Source organism: Pteropus medius, unplaced genomic scaffold (genome assembly GCF_902729225.1).
Source record: "Pteropus medius unplaced genomic scaffold, Ma_sr-lr_union100, whole genome shotgun sequence".
NCBI classification, from domain to species: Eukaryota; Metazoa; Chordata; class Mammalia; order Chiroptera; family Pteropodidae; genus Pteropus; species Pteropus medius.
Window position 1 is genome coordinate 6183112 of NW_024342467.1, and position 20990 is coordinate 6204101.

Consider the following 20990-nt stretch of genomic DNA (forward strand, 5'->3'; position numbering starts at 1 on the left):
CACACAACTTTTCAATGTTCTAGGCAGCAGACCAATAAGACAAAATCCTGCCAGAACCACTTAAAAGCAAAACTTTCCTTCTAATTCTTTTGGCAATACTTTGTGAAACATCCAAGAAGAAAGCTATATTACAAACTCAAACAACTTTGGCACCAAACACCATGTAAATTTATTACTTCTTGAGAGACATGTGTAACTTATATAAAAATGTATTATTTTTTAAACAAGGTAAAAAAAAGAAAAAAATCGTTGCTTGTACAACATATAAGTGGACACAGCATGGACACACCCCACAGATGAATCAGATGATGTATCAGTTTGGGGACTGGAGCCACGGTAAGTGATGTATAATGAGAGGTTATAGGAATTAGACCATACACCATTGTGTTATTGGGAAAGGTGCAGCCGGAAGGGCAAGTTGAAAGATCAGAGAAGACATCACTGACTAGTCAATCACACCAGACAAGAACATCGGACAAGTACATCCAACCACCAAAAAGAAACCTTGAGGGGAAAGCCATGAAGAAGCCTGTGGGAAACAGTTACATCTGTGTATATAGCTACTGCCTCAGTGGGTCCCCATCCCATTACGTGATGACAAAGCAGGGCTAGTGATAGTCAACAAAGCTACCAGTCAGAAAGACAAGCTAAATGGTGGAACGAGATGACAAGGACAGTTTGGAACCCACCAGGCATTTTTTTTCTGTTGGTTGTCCCATCTGACAGCAGAAAGACCTTAAGAGAAAATGGCAGCTGCCTCACGTCAGCCTTCTAAATCTCATTCATATTGGTCTTTTGCCAAACTAACTGAGAAAAATAGGTTCCCAATTTGACCAAACTGACACAGCGACACCCAACACAGATGAATAGCACGCAATTCAGATATACACAAAAAAGGATTTTCATTAATTCATCCACTTAACATAACAGACACAGTAGGTAAGAAGCATATGAATAAAGTCGTATGACTTTTAAAATCCATATTCATTCATGATAAGGTATATCCTCAAAATAGCTCACCATACTTTCTCCGTCATTCTGCAATTTTTCTAAAGTAAAAGAGCCTCAGATCTGACTTGAAGTTCTTGGATCTGCCTAGGAAATCAGTTTTGTTTGGGCCATAAACTGCTAAAGCTACCATTCTGATGCTAATGAATACATTACACAAATTAACATAAAAAAAATCAAAAGACTAAGTGAAATTAAAATTTATTTCAACAATTCTGGAGGAAGAGAATTTCCTTTAGCACTCAAGTAAATCAAAAAGGTTTTCATTTTAAATCTTATTTCTTCCCCCTTGCAGGTACACATAACAGTTCATGATGTGATCGTGAATTGCTTGGTAATCAACAGCTCTGTAATCCTTGGAGGAGGAGGAATTAGAGGATTGCCTGGGTACTAGTGTCTGTCAGCTCTTGCCACATACAAAGCCTGGAATCTGATGATTAGTTATGAATAATTCTTCAGTGTCCACCTGTGTAATTTCTCAAACTACCTAGTAACTCCTACCTCTTCCGACCATCCACCAGAAGTCAGGACCTGCTTTGAGATGTGAGGTCTTGAAGTAAAAGATTGAGAAGAGGAAATACTATGTCTCTCAGTTCATTTCTATTTAAAGCAGCTTTTCTTGCCAAATTCTGTAACAAAGAGATCAGGATTTTAGAAGACAAAACTAAAAGCTCTTGACAGCTCCAAGAGGCCCTTTGACTACTGCTTATGATAGAATAAGTGTTTCCATTGTCTGCCTCTTCCCACGCATTCCATTCCCCCACCTTTAACTTTCTTACCAGAAAGCACAAACAGACAAGATTTCCAGTAATCTCCCAGACTGAAAAATTTTTTCCCAGGATCTTATTTTTCCAATTCGATGTCATGAACTCAGAACAAACCACAGGAAGAAAGTAACAATTCTATTATTTTTTTATACCCTCTCTATAGGATGATCCATGTTCTCTCTTCGCCTCATCTTTTGTCTGTCTTCTTTGTTCTTATAGGCATTTGTAATTGAACTGCATCCCCGCTGTAGTTTTAAATTTTTTTCTAACACAGATAAAGACAGATGTTTGTGTCTTACTAAGACATGGTTCCCATAGAACAAGTGTGAACTAGAGTAAGAGTATGGAATATATTGGTAGTATTGTTTTCTAAGGTTTCTGCAGTAAGTCTGGTTTTATATTCTTTTATAATACATAAGGAAAAGAGATTCATAGCCTTATGTAAGAGCATTCCATACTTTAAACTATAAAAAGTCAGTATAGTTTTTTAAATTCTTACAATAACATATATTAAACATCTACTAGATTTGAGGCACTAAGCTAGACAATAAAGACAAAAAGAAGAATAAGAAGGAAATATGTTTAGAGTCTGTGACACCAAAGAGTGCGTCATGGCCACAAATAACCAAAACAATCTTGAAAAAGATAAAAAGTTGAAGGTCACATATCTCCAGATTTCAAAACTTACTGCAAAACTACAGTAATCAAATCAGTGTGGTACTGGCATAAGGACAGACGTATAGACCAACAGAATAGATAGCCCAGAAATAAACTCCTATGTATATGGATGGTCAAACAATTTTTCACAAGAGTTCAGAGAACATTCAGTGGAGAAAAGACAGTCTTTTCAACAAATGGCACTTAGAAAACTGGATAGGCAAATGTCAAAAATAAAAATGAAGTTGAGCTTTTACCTAACCCCATAAACAAAAACTAAGTCAAGATTAAATGAAGACCTAAATGTAAACACTAAAATTATAAACTCTCAGAAGAAAATAGGGGAAATCATGACATTCACTTTGGCAATGCTGTCTTAGATATGACACCAAATCGCAGGCAACAAAAATTTTTTAAAATAGATAAATTAGACAACATAAAAATGAAGGGCTTTCACACATCAGAGGACACTATTGACAAAATGAAAGGGTAATCCATGAAATGGAAAAAAAAATTGCAAATTATGCACCTGAAAAAGGGTTAATATCCAAAAATACATAAAGAACTACAACAACAACAAACTATTTTTAAATGGGCAAAGGACTTGAATAGACATGTCTCCAAAGAAGATACATTAATGGCCAATTTGTACACAAATGGCCTCCTTCCTACAGATACAACTTTTTTGATTAAAAAGATAATATGCCAATAAATTTGAAAATATCTATAAAACAGATAAATTGGCACAAAGAGAAAAAGAAAACCTTGATAATTCTATAACCATTATGGAGACTGAAATGTTATTTAACAACAATCGAAAAGGTGCTCCTTAATGAAAGAAATTTATACACGAATAAAGGAAAAGATTTCCCATGTAATGGGTGGAAAGATTTAATATTGTTCAAATGTCTATGCTTCTCAAAGCAATGTGTATATTCAATGCTCTCCCCATGAAAATCCTAATGGCATTGTTATAGAAATGGAAAAAGCAATCTTAAAATTCACAAGGAACCACAAAAGACCCAAAATATCCAAAATGATTTAAAGTAATAAGAAAACTGGAGGTATTGCACTTCCTGATTTCAAAGTATATTACAAAATTACAGTAATCAAACAGTGTGGTACTGGAGTAAAAACGGAAATAGACCAATGGAATAGAATAGAGACTAGAGAAACCCACACATATATGATCCACTGATTTTTTACTAGAGTCCTCTTCAACAAATCATGTTGGCAAACCAGATATCCAGATGCAAACTAATGAAATTGAACCCCTATTTTACATCACACACAAAATAAATTCCAAGTGAATTAAAGACTTAAAAATAAGACTTGAAACTATAAAACTCCTAGAAGAAAAGCTTCTTAATATTGCTTTTAGCAGTGATTTCTTGGATACGATACCAAAAGTATAAACAACAAATTACAGATAAGACGGCAAACAAAAATCTGCATAGCAAATGAAACAATCGACGGAATGAAAAATAAACTAAGGAATAGGATTAAATGTTTGTAAACCATGTATCTAATAAGGATTTTTTTAATTGAGGTGTAATTGACACATAACATAATGTTAGTTTCAGGTATACAACATTATACAATATTTGTATACAATGTAAAATAATCACCTTAAGTATAGTTAACATATGTCACCTTACATAGCTATAAAAAAATTTTCATGTGATGAGAACTTTTGATGAACTTTTAATGTAAGAATCTCCTACAACTTATAGCAAAACAAACAACCCAATTTAAAAATGGGCAAAGTATTCCTCTATTCATTTCTCCAAAGATGATACACAGACAGGGGACTGCAGCCCAAAACCGTGGGATATCACTTCATGCCAGTTAGGATGGCTATTATCTAAATTAATTAATTAGTTAATTGATTAATTAATAAAAATATAAGTATGGTCAAGATGTGGAGAAACTGGAACACTTCTACACTGTTGGTAGGAATTTAAAACAGTACAGCCACTATGGAAAACAGTATGGAGGTTCCTCAAAAATTTAAAAACAGAAGGGAGAAAAAGGCTATTCTCCTAAGCCTAGCCCCCTGAAAAGACTCTAAGCTTAGACAGTTTTACTGGAAAGTTCTATCAGAATTTCAAGAATACTATATTTCTTATAAAAATTGTTCCAGAAAATTAAAAAGAAGAAAAATGACATCATTTTATAAGATTAATACTGTCTCATATTGAAAATCAAATAAGGATATCACAAGAAATAGAAGACAATTTCACTATAAACACAAGAAAAAAAACTATCAGGCAGCTAAATCCAAGAACATAAAAAATTACACCAAATAGTGTTTATCTGAGTCTGCCATGTTAATTTACCATATTATTTGACTATAAGAGAAAAATCACATGATCTCACTAAATAAAGAAAAACAAGATTTCAAAAAAGATAATATTTACTTGCGATTTTTTTAAACAGTAACTTTTAGGAAAAGAGTTAAAGATTAATTTAACTTGTTAAAGGCTTTCTATCAAAAAAAACCTACAGCAAACATTATACTTAAGAAGTTATAGCCCCTTTGTGATGAAATCCAGAAAACTTATTATTTTTGCTGTTCTACAACATGATACCAAAGGTCCTAGCCAAAAGTAACAGTGAAAGAAAAATAATGATTCAAAAGAAAAAGACAAATTTCTCATTTTTTTGCATATAATATGATCATTTATGTAAAACAGAAGAATTCAAGTACAAACTTAAAAGTTCCATGAATTTAACTGTTATAAGGTCAATCTACCAAAGGGGGTTTGAGGGAACATAATATATAACAGCAAATATAAATTAGGAAGTACAATACAAAAGAGTTTATAACAGCATATATGTGTATGTGTATATACAAAACATAATAAAGTAAAAATCCTTCAAAGATATAAAAGAAGATCTGAATAAATGAGTCATACTATGTTCATAAATGGGACAACTTACTATTTAAAGGTGTCAACTTGATCCCTAAATCAATTTATAATTTTAAAACATTCCAATAAAAGCTTCCAGTTGGCAGGAACTTAACAGATTTCAAAATTAAACAAATGTAATAAAGGCCAATAAATAGCGTATCAATCATATCTTATGCCCAGCTTCAGAATCTCTTGGTCTCGTACTCACTCCCTATGCCACCAAAGTGACTAACCACACGTGGGCCCACTTAGTTCTACAGACCACAAGCCAGATTCTCTGGCTTTTCCATGTAGCTACCTCTGGACACAGGTACAGCACTATGGTATAAATCATGAGATCTGGCTTCCCTTGGAGCTGAATGGACTCGGTGGTACCAGAGTTCATTCCTTATAGGAGTAACTTTCACCAAGAGAGAGATGACAGATGAATTGTGTCTCTTAGAGAGTCTATTGGAAGAAAAAATACAGTTTTGTATAAACCTATCTGGGTACATCCCATGTGATGACCAGCTGTATTTGTTTGTGAAGCAGTAGTCAGATTAGTAACACAGCAGGTCCTCAAATAACATCATTTTGTTCAACATCATTTTGTTATAATGTTAATGATGCTGGGCCAGGACCAATGTCTGTATGAGCTTTGCACATTCTCCCCCACACCTACATGGATTTTCTCCAGGGACTCCTCTGTTTCTTCCCATCTCCCAAAGATGTGCATGCACGGTAAAGTGACATATCTAAATTGTCTCAATCCTAATGATTGTGACTGTGCCCCGTGATGGAAGGGCATCCTGTCCAGAATGGGTTCCACCTTGTGCCCTGAGATGCCAAGAGAGGCTCTGGTTACTTTGACCCCGCACTAGAAGCAACAGATTGGAAAAGAATCATCTTGTTTTTATTAATCTGTCTTAAATGTATGTATAGCTCACACCTATTTCAATGTTTAATACCAAAAAGTGTTTTAGGCCAGAGGATAGAGGGGAAGGGGAGGTAGATGGGGAAAAAAAAATAAAATATAATAATAATATATATAAAAAACAAAAATGTTTTGGGTCTTTATTTAGAAGTTTGGTGATGTTTTTGTGACCAGAAATATGATATAGGAATTTAACTCTCATCTATATTAATTAACCCACAGCAAAATTGGTTTCGTTACGAGTCATTTCATTTAGATTTGCAGTTTCCAAGAACCTATCATCCATGTTAAGTGAGGACTTACCGTGTCTCACCTTACATTAGTACTTAACCCTTGCCTAAGGCTGTATTTGCTAGGAAACTTGTGCTGAAACACATAATTCTGAAAATAATTAACAAAGAGTTAAAACAATGCAGTAGTATCACAGGAAACAAATCAGTGAATTAAGAACCCAGAAATAAATCTATATGGGTATTAGAAATTGGCAATATAACAGAGGTCGTTTCACAAATTAGAAAAAAATCAATTTAGTACATGATGCCAGAAAAACTAGCTCACTTTACAAAGATGAAAAAAAAGCTGTAACTCCATTTTGCAGAATATTTTTAAATGACCTCCAAAAAGATTAAAAACTAAACCCATAAGATAAAATACAACCACACTGTAGGAACAAATTTCTTAAGATCTTAGATACACAGAATTCGGCTGCATCAAAATGCAAAACATTAAAGATTACATTAATGGAAAATTATAGACTAAGAGAAGATACTTGTAATGTGTAAAACTTAAGGAATAATATCTAGTATGTACAAGAAACTCCACCAAATCAACAAGAAGAAACTCAAAAGAAAATGGACAAAAGTTATTAATAAGCATTATTAAGATATTAACACAGAAAAATGTAGAATAATTCATCCTCAGTAGCAATCAAATAAATTCAAATTAAAACACAGAGATCAATATACATCTATCAGACTGGCAAAAATTAGTAAGTTACAGCATTTCAAAACTACAGATGTAGCTGAAACTCGAACCACTTTCCCCTCCCATTTCAAAACTACAGATGTGGCTGATACTCGAACCACTTCCTTGCTACTGGGATCTCACTCGTGCAGCCATTCTGGACAGCAACCTGGTAGTAGGTCATGTACCCTGTGACCTGGGAATTCCACTTCTTGATGTACACCCCAGAGGAACTCTTGCACACTCTTGCACTATACTTACAGAGTGACCTACATGAGGATACTCATTTCCATATTCAGGGTAGCAACCAATGTAGGTGTCCATCGACAATGGACAGATAAATAAAATGTAGTCTATGCACATGATCAAAAACTATGAAATAATGAAGAACAATGAATGAGCTCTAGATTCATCAATACATATGGTTTCATAAATAGTGCTGAATTAAGTATCAAAATTTTTATGTAAATTTTAAGAATATAACATGATACCTTTTAAGAAAATACATATATCTACATACATATGTGATAGGTTGATTACGGGGATAAGGATTAAATACAACAGAAAAGGGTCTTCTGGAAGGAGGAGAATAAGATCTCAGATGAGAAAGGAAAAATATACATAAATTTTTTTAAAAATTAAAGGAGGTGGCTGGCACAGTAAACAGTAGCCGACTATAAATAGAGGAGGATCATCAACCAATTCTACACACCTAAAGTCCAAAACAAAATAGAGAACACAAGTGACAAGTTTGAACTTTAATGTGTCCCTGAATACATGTTAAAATAATTTTTAAGGCAATCAACAGAATGGAAGAAGATAATTGCAAACGATACCTCTGATAAGGAGCTAATATCCATGGTACATGAAGAATTCACACAACTCAAAAACAAAAGAACAAACAACCCTTAAAAAATGAGCAGAGGACATGAATAGACACTTGTTCACAGAAGACACACAGATGACCAATAGATATATGAAAAAATGTTCAATATCACTAGTAAGGGAAACACAAATCAAAACCACAATAAGATATCACCTCACACCCATTAGAATGGCTATTATCAATAAGACAAGAAATAAGCATTGGAGAGAATGTAGAGAAAAGGAAACCCTCATACACTGTTGGCAGGAATGTAAACTGGCGCAGCCACTATGGAAAACAGTTTGGAGATCCTCAGAAACTTAAGAATAGAGCTACCATATAACCCAGTGATTCCTCTTCTGGGTATCTACCCAAAAAATTTGAAAACACTTATTCATAAAGATATATGTACCACTATGTTCACTGCAGCATTATTTACAGTAGCCAAGACATGGAAACAATCCTTCCTTTGATGGATGATTGGATGAAGTAAATGTGGTATATATATATATATATATATATATATATACATACATACAATGGAATACTACTCAGCCATAAAAAAAAAGATGAAATATTGCCATTTGAGACAATATGAATGGATCTTGAGAATATTATGTTAAGTGAAATAACTCAGACAGAAAGGATAAGAACTGTACGATTTCACTTTTATGTGGGATATAAGACAAAAAGCAACAAACAAAATAAAACAAACAAACTCATGGATACAAACAGCAGAATGGTGTTTACTGGAGGGGAAGAGGGGGAAGGGAAGATGAAGAGATGAAAGGGGGCCTAATACAAGGTGATGAAACGAGACTAGACTTTGGGTGGTGAGCACACAATAGAGTACACAGATGTATTATGAAGTTGTACACTAAAAATTTATATAATGTTATTCACCAAATTTATATAACGTTATTCACCAATGGCACCCTAATAAAGTTAATTAAAGAATTAAAAAATAAGTAAAACAAAACTAATTTTTAATGTCAAAATGGAAGGAGATAGATTTCAAAGTTTTCAATAAATGAAAAAAAAAACCATCAGGAATTCGGGGGATCAGTAAATGACTGAAGGAGGAGAAAGAGGAGAGAGTGGTAAACTCCAAAGCAGAAGTGTATTTCTTGTTGCTTGTTTGCTTCTTTTTAATGAAAAGTAAAAGGAATTGCATATACCAAAAATAGACATTGTAGGGCTAAAGGTAAGTGTGATGAGGAAACTAAGTCATGAGCTCCATAGACGAGGAAGATAATGTAATGCCATGCTAAGGAGCTGGTATTTTATCCTGTGAGCCACAGAGGGCCACACAAGGTCCTAATGCAGTGGGCCAGCAGGGACAGATGTGCAGGCCCACTTGCCATGGTCTTTGATGTGAAACACTGATCAGGATGGACAAGGATGATGGGAGGAAAATCATCGAGAGATTTCTTTTCCCCAAAGTCTACATGAAAGATGAGGAGGACTAAATAAAAAAATAAGGCAATAGGATATGATGGAGCGGTTTTAAACTATAGTCAAATGTAGGGGAAGATTCAGAAAAAGGCACGTTTGTGAAAATCACTTATAAACTAGTATCTCTATACACATTAAGTAAAATTGGAGACAAAATAATTTAGTTTTAGGCTATTAAGAAATTTCTGGAAGTAAAAATAATGTTCTCAAAGGAGGTCCCAGCCAGTGTCACAAAGTGTTTTGGTTTTCTTGTCCCCCTATAATGCTTTTGAATTTGTCCAAAATTGGGACAATAAAAGTGATCTGGCTATATAAGCCAGTTCAGAATACTTGATAAAAAATATATAAATAAGCAAAAGTAGGAGGCAGAAAAAGAGAATAGGATAAAAACATAAGAAATATGATGAGTAAAAAAAATCATGGCTTTAGAAAGAGTTTAATTGCTCTTCAAATACACCACCAAGTTCTGAATTTATTTTATCTTATAGAGTACCATAAATAATATACAGATCATGGTTTTATTAATGACGTGCAAGTTGCTGCCACGGTTTGCAGATAATTTCACTAATCTAAAATGACAGCTCTTTAAGACTCAGAAAGTTTTATCTTTAAATCTCTCATTTCTCTTTTGCACTAATTTTTCTTCACATTTTCTTCCATCTTTAACTCACTATACCCCCCACCGCTGATGACATTTTCATTCTTGTCCCTTTCTCGATTCTCCATTTGTTAAAAAATGATTTGTACCTTCCTCCTACCCCTTCCTACTTCTCTTTTTCAATACCCCATGTAGAGTGTGTGATTTCTTGAGACTATTCTGATAATCTGGTCTTCACATCTGGTCTGGGCCCAGCTACACACTCATCGAAGTCCCCCTTCTTCACCACGCTGGGGGTGAGGAGGGAGATAGAACGGGGAACTAAACGCTGTGAAAATTGCAATATAACTTCTGAAATTGTTAACACCTGTGGCTATAAAGACACTTGATAAAATTCAGTTTTAACTGGTTTGTCAACCCAGCATTTAAAGCCCAATATGTTAGTACTCAGTACAAGATATAAATTTTATTTCTTCTAATGCATATAGGATAGGAGCAGGATATATATCACAAAAGAAAAAATTCCTGCTATATTCTTTACATATTATGATTATGATATTGTACCTGGAGACTTGTGGCAGGAATCTTTAAAAATCGAAGGGTTTGTTTTGATTGTGTTTTTTAAGAATGTTTTTATGCTTTCAAGCTAAACAGGCACTTAAAAAATACTCATAGTGCAGATTGAGAAGCTGTAACATATAAATATTAAATATCTCCACAGTAAAGTCTAGGATAGCAAACCAAAAGGTACATAATTAACACCCCAGAGAATTCTTCCACTGGTTGAGTCCTGCTGTGTCTTTAATGCATGTATTTAATGCAATGTATTTTCATGAAAACTTATTAATAAATTACCTTCTAAAATTCTGAGAATCTAAAAACTTGAGTGTTAGACATGAGGCCAGGTCTCTAAACAATAAAGTTGAGAATACCATCTGTGACCACCAAACCAATTTACTTAAGAAATGGATTTATATAATTTGAAAAGCTTCTTTGTACAAAAATGTCTTATTTTTCCTAAAACTTATTTATTCTGTCTTAAAAATAAGAATCTTTTGGACCAATCTTTGGGGTTGTCCCTTAGTTCTTAGAGACCGTGTAATTTTCACTATTGCATTTTTTATTCCTTAATTTAGCAATCTTTTCCTTTAGCAACCTCATAATGAGTCATTAAAAATTCACAAGGAATAAAATAAAAATTTTAGATGACCTTGAGCAACGAAAGAAAAACCAATTATGAAATACCTAATTAGAGAGAAAAACCCAAAAACAATTAAAAACAATGCTTCCGTATATATGCATCTTAAGTATCTATCACACCCACAGATTTTTAATGATTTTAAATTAATATTAACCCAGACATAGACATTAGTAACATTTCAGGAGCCAGACGTACAACTAATTTTCTACTTTGCTTGTGTACTCACACACTCATACATTTAGATCTATAAGGGTAATCAACATATTTATAGTTATTAATATATTTTTGTGTCATTGTTGTATCATTAATATAACATCCTATCATGAGCATTTTCATGCCAAAAAATTCTACAAAAACTCAACTTTAAATGACCCTCTAAAATTTCTACTATTAAATGTCACTAATTGATCTCTAGAACTATAGGCTTCATAGAATTTCACATTTAGAAAAATGCTGCCATCACCAACTTTATATAAATCTTTGCCCATCCTTCAAATAATTTTTCAGATGATTTTCTTAAAGGTTTTAGGAAGAAATTGTAAATACATACATATGTACATATATATTACCCCCACGCAAATGTAAGCTATGAACTCCTCCAGGAGCTAGAGATAAGAAAAAGTCCCTGATCTCATGGAACTGACATACTATTTGCAGGGAGAGACAAATACTTACCAAAAATATGTAAATGTCAAGTAGTGATATCTAATAAGGAAAACTAAAGCAGAATAAAGGAATACATGATAGAGGATGCTATTTTGTGTAAGATTATCAAGGCAGGTTTCTCTGAGGAAGTGACATTTGCACAGGGACCCACGTCAAGAGTAGAAACAAACAGTTTCTGGCAAAAGTGGCCTAAGTAGATGGAAGAACTAGCACATAGGCCTTCTTTTCATATATTTTTTTGTATACATGCACACTCTTATAAGTTCATCCCACTGAACAAATATGTACTTGGTATTAATATGTCAAGTAAGTTGCTAAGAATGAGACAGATACTGTCCCTTCCTCACAGGGTCGAGTCTAGCAGGTGAGTCAGATATTTCATAAATTACTTCCCAAGTAATGATAATTCTGATGCTAGGTAGAAAAAAAGAAGGCACTAGGAAATCTTGTAGTGAGTTTGCCTAACCTAGTCGGGGAGGGCGGGGAGGAATTGGGAGACAGGACAGGCTTTTCCGAGCAAGTGATAATTTACCTAACATCTAAAGGACCTGTAGCAAGATAGGAAGGAAGTAAAGTTCCAGAAAGGAAGAAACTTGTATTTGAGGAAATAAATAAGGTGACCCTAGCTAGAGCATATAGAACAGGAGGATGAGTGAGGTGAGACAGAAGAAACAGTAGCGGAGGTAACAACAATCCAGCAGGTCAACATACAGCAGGGCATCTTAACATCCATAACCTCCCAGCATCACCTGAGGAAGAAAAGTCATCCATGATCTCAAACTGCAGACCTCCTACCTTTTTGGCCACAGTCCACACGACTTTGGATCAGATTAAGATGCTTCTTTGACACACTGACTTTAGTGACAATTGCCCAATTCCTGTTTAACTCTCAGGAGATGGTAAACAGTATTATGTGTTTTCTCCATGAATTTCACAGAGGCAAGTTACACCCTTGACACCATCTGTTAACTGAGTGGACCCTCAGCCAGCATCTGGGGAAACTGGCTCTTGGAGTACTCTCAGTGAACAGTTCACTGATAAGGGTGGTTCACGATGTCCAGACTGTTTGCATAAACAATTTGGTTTATGTTAAATACCTGCTTTCCTTCTAGGAAGATGAAATTTTATGTGCTAGGTAGAAGATGTCTACGTGACGAACTTCAATAAACACCCTAGATACCAAGTCTCTAACAGGCTTCCGTGGGGAGAAACATCACACACGTGCTGCTGCATTTGTGTTGCTGGTGGGAAGGCATCTTTGCAGTGGGTCATCTTTGGGTGAGGAAGAGAGCGGAGGAAGGATTCCTCCAGACTCTGTTTGTGTCTGTCTCATATGATCCAGCTATAATTGGTTACTTCACTGTAATCGATTTTAACCACAAGTACAAGTACATTCTGAGTTCTTCTAGCAACTCTCCAAATACAGGGGTTATTCTGGGGATACCTCCACACAGCAGCTTTTTCAAAAGCCCAGAATTCTTACCTGCTGATATGCTTCATAGATCACATCAAATAGAAAAGCCTGTGGCATTTCACTTGCTCTATGCCTGGCACGTTCCAACGAGTGGTCTAAGCAACCATCAGCAGATGGACTGATGACAGTAGATACAAGAGGTCGAACTGCCCCTGCTGCCTAAATAACAAACAAACAAAAAAAGACAAATAACACATTTATTTCACCTAGAGAATATTTTAAAGTAACATTCTGAACTCTATATCTCATTTTGGAAAGCAGATCTTAGTCATGCCTCCAGCAAGCTACCTCAAGAAAACATCTGAACGAGTGTAAATTTGGTTCACGAATCAAAACATTTCATGTCAATATAGTTAGCAGTAATGTAATGGCTCGGTATAAGCAAGAAGAGAGAAAGAATAATCAGGAGGATCGTTTCATAAATGATATAAATGTCTAACCAATGTACTGCATAATTGAAACTAATAATAAAATTAAATTTAAAAAAAGTCAATCTCATAATTTTATAATTCCATATTCTAAGAGGTAGAAGTTTTTTCTTCATTATAGGTTCAAAATCCTTTTCATCACAGGCCACTGTAGTCGAAAACTACAAAAAGGATGCAAAGATACAATTGAGTATTCCCTGAAGATCAGAGAGAGAAAGAAAAAGACTACTATGAAAGAACTGAAATGGATTATACATGAATTACTAATTAGTGTGCCTTCAAAAGATTTAATTTACACATTAGATCATTAAGGAAATAGACATATTCCCTAAGATCCCTAAAATAAAACTCAGCAACAACCCAAATAAAAATGAACTTAGATCTTGCTCTAAATCCTGTTAAAAACAGTTTCCCTCAAACATACCCTCTATGTGATGCTCTTGCACGCAAAATATCCATTAACATCAGCTGCTCTGATGAAAGTTCTGTCTCATGAATAGATGCACCTAAACTTTATAAAATGATACACCTTCATATCAGACAATCTTCTCCTTTATCTTTAATACAGTCTCGCTGTAATACAGTCTTGAAAGTCATTACCAGACAGTTGCCTTGGTGAAGAAGTCTTAAATATAGATTCTATAGTAGGCAGTTAACTAAATCTCCTTTTATTGACACCAAAATGTCCTTTCTTTCATATAATTGCAACATAGGGATTACAATACATGAAGCTAATACACAAATACAAATTTGGTCTTGAGACCAACATCTGAGCAAGATAGATAGTCCATGAACTAGTTTACAAAAGCTGAGAGATTGGCTAACAATCAAAGCCAATGTATGAGCCAAGCAGACAGTTTACAAACTGTGTCACCATTTCCAGTGACTCAAGTAAAAATTTGGAGCCCCAGCATAAAAGCAAAAATGAGGCGAAAGCCAGGGGTGACACAGAGGGTGTAATGTCCAAGTAAGTGAAAAGTAAGTAAGGACCAAGCCCAACTGGTCAAGCGCAAAACATATCAGAAGGGGTTAGAAGACAGGAAAGAAACACTCACACTGCTTTTTAAGAAAAAAATTACATTTACATCGCAACTACTTATATGCAATTTTATGCCAGGCCACGAAGTAAAAATTTATAAGAGAAGGTGAGACATAAGAAATGTCAGCGTGAGGAGTTCCACATATTTTCTCCCAGGAAAACACTATAACTAGTAAAAATTATTTTTAAAAAAATTTTAAAGCCTTTGAAAATTGTCCTAAGGGCATTCAGCAAGATAGAAAACATTTATTCTAGAAAATCTGCTGTATCTTGGTAAAAACAGAGAGAGTCCATGGTACTCGAGTCAGGATCTGTTCCTTTCCTCATTCCACTGCCCAGTTTAGTGTGACTGACATTCCTTTCAAATAGGTATGGCCAAATTGGTGGGGAGTGTCCCCTCTCCTCCTAGCTCCCACTGGGAGAAGCAGAATGCTAGCATTTCCCATCCCACTCAGTTCTACAGAGGCTAAATTACAGGTTGGAGACTCCCCTCCACCACCTATAGCGTGACAATCTGCCCCAAGGAATGGTAAGCAGAGACTGGTGGGGCCTGGATCATCCTCACCCCAGATCATACCTAGCGCAGTGGTTCTACACTGTGGGAGGCAAAACGAGAAGATGAGAGTCTTGGAATGCTCCCACGCAGCACCCTGTTCATGAAACAGTTCATGGAACTCTGACGAAAACAAGACATCAAGCTCACCCACAGCTCCAAAGTCATGGTGCAGTGATTTTTCACAAGGCAAGATACAGGCTCTAAGGACAGAGAGCTGCGAAACTCTCCCCAAAGGAACTCATTTTATTTGGAAGAGTGTGAGTAAGTTTAAGCCCAAGTGCATTCTCAAAAGAAATGGATGTTATCATGGTAAGAAGAAGAAGCTGGATACAAATAGCTAAACTGTAGGCCAGCTAGGTTACCAGAGACAACGAGGGAAAGAAGACAGTTAACAAGAGCCCCCCTAAAAGCAGAGCAACCTTCAAATACTGGCCTCAAAAACCAACTCTGTAGAGGGACCAGAACTTATCTGGATTGGACTGTAGTACAATTTATGCCCCAGGAGTTGTGCCCTCCATCCTCTCCAAAAGAGCAATTAGCCAGCATAAAATGGAGCTTATCAGTTGGATGTGATATCAACAGGGGCAGACAATATAACAGAGATTTTAAAAAGATAGTCAAAGAGAACCCTGCTAAAACCACTGTCACCCCAGGGTGACTAACACATGCCCTCTGAGAAGTAACATCAGAGGCTTCACCCAACAGAAGAAAAAGACTTCAATAAAATAGACTTGTAAAGTTGCAAACAACAGCAAGTCCTGGGGAGGTGGAAAGGAGAGAATCAGTATCTGAATCTTATAAAATGCAATATCTAAAATATCCAATTTACCAAAAAATTGAGACTCAATGAAACAGAAATATGTGAACTATACATACAAAGAAAGCAGTCAACAGAACTTTCTGTGATCTTAGATGTCACACTGAGATAAAGACTTCAAATCAGCTATTATAAATATGATCAAAGAATTAAAGGAAATCATGATTAAACAGGTAAAGTATAATGACAATATCATCAATATTAAGACAGACATTTTAAAAAACTAAATAGAAATTTTAGAGTTGAAAAGTATAATAATTAAAATGAACAATTCTCTACAGGACTCAGCAATGGACAAGAAAGAATCTATGGATTTAAAATTAGATCAATAGAGGGTATGCAATACAATGAAGAGAAAAAAAGAATGAAGAAAAATGAACAGAGTCACAGAGAAATATAGGGCACCATTAGGCATACCAACCAGAAGGAGTGCTGGAGGTAACAGCAATCATTTTTACAATAGAAGTACCAAAAAAAGAGGCAAGAGAAAGGAGTATAAAAAACTATTCAAAGAAATCATCACGATATTTCCCAAAGTTAAGGATAACATGAATCCTCACACTCAAAGAGTTCAATAAACTCCAAGTAAACACACAAGAAAATCATATCTAGACACATCATAGTAAAAATGCTAAGAGCAAAAAGCAAGGAAAACATTTTGAAAGCAGCAAGAGAAATGCTTTATCTTTAATGAGAGAACACTAATAAGATTGACAACTGATTCTAATCAGAAACAATTGAGGCTAGAAGGCAGGGGAATGATCTAGTAACTGCTGAAAGAAAAAAACTGTGAAAGATTTTAAGTCCAGCAAAACTAGCATTCAAAAATGAGACCAAAATAAATACTCACAGAAGACAGAAATTGAGAGAATTCTTATTGGTAGATTCATCGTACAAAAAAAATACTAAAAATCTTCAAGTTGAAAGCAAGAAACTCCTGGTAGTAATTCAAATCCACATGAAAAAAACAAAGAGCAGTGGTAAAGGTAGTATGTAACCATAAAAAAAAAAAACAGTATAAATGCATATTTCTCATTTGTTATACTAACAGGTTTTAAAAGCAATTGTATGAAACAATAAATGCATAATTTAATTTATCAGCCTATACAACATTAAAATGTAACATATTTGACAAAAACAGCACAAAGGAGCAGATAAGAGTAAAGGTGTTAGAATAAGGAAATTATAGCTGATAGTAACTTGAATCTATAGTAACAAATGGAGAAAACTAAAAATTTTAAACAAGAAAGTTAATATAACAAACTATAAATCTAGTATATACTTGTTGGCCTTCTCTTACCTTCTATAAATGACAAAATAAGATAAAGTATTGGGTTTCTAACATACACAGAGATAATACACAAAATAATAATAGCCAAAAAAAGGATAGAAAGAATAGAGCTGTATAGGAATAACATTTCTGTATCACACTGGAATTAAGGTAGCATAAATCTGAAGTAAATTATGTTGAAATGTGTACTGTGAGCCCAACAGCAACCATTAAGAAAAAAAAATCGAAGTGAGAATATAATTAAAGAAATTAAAGTTGCAATAGAAAATATTCACTTAATGCAAAAAAATGCAGTAAGGAGAAATAGAAACAAAGAAATGTGAGAAATAAACTGGGAGATGTGACTCCAGCTATATCAATAATACCATTAAATGTGAATGGATTAAACAATCCAATCAAAAGTCAGATTGTCAAACTGGATTAAAAAACCCAACTGTATCTAGTCTACAGGAAACACATATTTGAGATTCAAAAACACAAATAGATTGAATATAAAAGGATGAAAAAGAATACATCATGCAAACAGCAACCATAAGAAAGCTATAATAACATTAGGGGGAAAAAAGACAAAAAAAAAATGTTGCTAGAGATAAATAGAGCCATTTTATAATGAAAAAGGGTCAGTTCAACTAGAAAGTATAATTATAAATATATTCATCTATAACAGACCCCCAAAATACATGAAGCAAAAACTGGTAGAATTGAAGGGAGAAATAAATCCAACAGTAAAAGTTGGAGGTATCAACAACCCATTTTCAATAATGGGTAGAACAACTAGGCAGAAGATAACCAGAGAAATAAAAGACTTGAAAAATCCTATAAACCAACTAATCCTAACCATTATGTATTAGGACATTCTAATAGTAAAATACATGTTCTTTTCAAGTACATATGGAACATTCTCCAGGATAGAACATATGCTAGGTCATAAAGACTCAATAAATTTTATGGGATTGAAATCATACTAAGTATGTTCTATAATCACAATAGAGTGAAATTAGAAATTAACAGAAAGAAATGTGGAAATTTCATAAATATGTCAAAAATGAACAACTCACTACTAAATAACAAGTGAATCAAAAAAGAAATCACTAAGGAAGTGAAAAATATTTTGACGAATGAAAATCTAGTGAAAAATACTTTGATGAATGAAAACATAGACAAAACACTTAAAAAAAAAAAAAAACTTATGGGATGCAGCTAAAGCAGTCCTAAGAGGGAAATTTATTTATAGCTGTGAATGTCAATGCAAGAAAAAATTTTCAAATCAAAACCTAACCTCCTACCTTGAGACATTAGAAAAAGAAAACCAAAGCTAAAGCAGGCATAAGAAGTAAATAAGATTAGAGCAGAAATAAACAAAATAAAGAATAGAAAAGTAGAGAAAAAAAGGAAAATTTGGTTCTTTGAAAAGATAAAGAGAATTGACAAACCATTAACTAGACTAACCAAGAAAAAAGTCTGAAATTAGTAAAATCAGGAATGAAAGTGGTAATATTCCTACCAACCTTACATAAGTACAAAGGAATATAAAACATGAACAAGTGTATTTCAACAAATTAGATAACAGATGAAATTACAATTTCTTAGAAAGACACAAACTACCAAAACTAACTCGAAAATAGACCTATAACAAGTAACAAAATTGAATTAGAAATATTTTTAATTTCCCACAAAGAAAAGCCCAGGCTCGGATGGCTTCATGGTTAATTCCACCAAAAAGGTGATTTTTTTTTTCAATGCCAATTCGTCACACTATTCTAAAAAAATAGAAAAGAAGGACACTTCCCAATCATTTTGTAAGACCAAGATTATCCTAATACAAAAACTAGACAAAGACATAACAAAAAAAAAGTAAAATTATAGACCAATATCCCTGATGAATACAGATGCAAAGATCTTCAACAAAATGCCTACAAATCAAATTTGGAAAAATATAAAAAGTATCATTCACCATGACCAACTGGAATGTATCCCAGGAATGCCAAATGGTTGAACATACCAAAATCAATTTAATACACTACATTAATAGAATAAAAGACAAAACATAAACATCTCAATAGGTGCAGAAAAATCATCTGACCAAATCCAACGCTCCTTCATGAAAACAAGCACACAATAAATTAGGAACAGAAGAGAACTTGCTTAACTTGATAAGGGACATCTATGAAAAACCCGCAACTAACATCATGCTTAATGGTGAAAGTTTGAATGTTTTCCCTTAACATGAAGACATAAGAAGGATGTCCACTGTCACCACTTACATTAAACACTGTACTAGAAGTTCTAATCAGTCCAATTAGGCAAAAATATCTAATAAAAGGCATCAAAAAATGAAAACTATCTCTATTTTCAGATGATGTGATCATGTATATAGAAAATCCTAATGCATCCACTAAAAAACTATTAGAACTAACAAAAAGTTCAGCAAGAATGCAAAAGACAAGTTCATTGTATAAAAATCAATTGTATGTCTGTTAGAACAATCAAAAATGAAATAAAATAATTCATTACAATAGAGTCAAAAAATAAATATTTAGGGATATAGTTAACAAAAATAATGCAAAACTTATATGCTAAAAACTACAAAAAATTCCCCAGCTCCTATGTAACGGCCAGCATCACTACCCACTTATAGAAACCCATTCCTCCTCAAGTACTTCTCTGTAGCAATAGTCTTCTTTCTCTTCTGCCTCATCATTTTTTATTGCTCCACTGAATTGCCTCCATTAGTATGCAAGCATTCTGTGACATCTCCTAGTATTAAACTAGTCCCCTGATCACACATCTTTCTCCAGCTAGCACCAAATTTCTCCATACAAGTAAAGAAAAACTGAAAAAATTATCTGTATTACTCCATATCTCCAATTTCTCTGTCCTCCCATGCTCTCTGGAATCCACTTCAACCGGGATTTTATTGCTACAATGACACAAAAGTACATTTGCCAGTGTCACCAATGACCCCCACATTGCTAAATCTCACAGATAGCTCTTTTCCTTCTTGAGATCGTTTGTTCACTCAATTTTCGAAAACTATTCCCAAACAAACCCTCTCATCTTCCCACCCTCTAGATGCTGCTAGATCCTTATATTCTCATTCTGAACAGTGAAATGTTCCAGAGCTCAGACCTCAGACTTTTCTAGCTACAATCATTCCATAGGTAACCTCATAAAGTTACATGGCTTCAAATACCATCTATGTGAGAACTTCCAAATCTATATAGTCAGCCTAGAACTTTCTCTTGAACTCTGGACTTATACATCCAAATATTTAACATCTCCACTCAGATCAAAACACACATCTCAATAGTAACATACTAAAATCAAAGTTTTGAATTTACCCATACCACACACCTCAAACATGCTCCTCTGTAGAC

General features: G+C 34.2%; 1 protein-coding gene across 3 annotated transcripts in view; it reads right to left on the bottom strand.

The window, feature by feature from the left end:
* The window catches only part of CRPPA (CDP-L-ribitol pyrophosphorylase A), a 228728-nt gene that overhangs the window by 189081 nt on the left and 18657 nt on the right, over positions 1 to 20990 (bottom strand). For 2 of the 3 annotated variants that reach the window (XM_039862440.1, XM_039862439.1), the window contains exon 3: positions 13492 to 13641. The exons of the other annotated variant lie outside the window; for it this stretch is intronic. In XM_039862440.1, coding sequence (XP_039718374.1) covers positions 13492 to 13641 — 150 coding nt within the window. The remainder of the gene's footprint in view (positions 1 to 13491; positions 13642 to 20990) is intronic. 3 annotated transcript variants of the gene reach the window in all.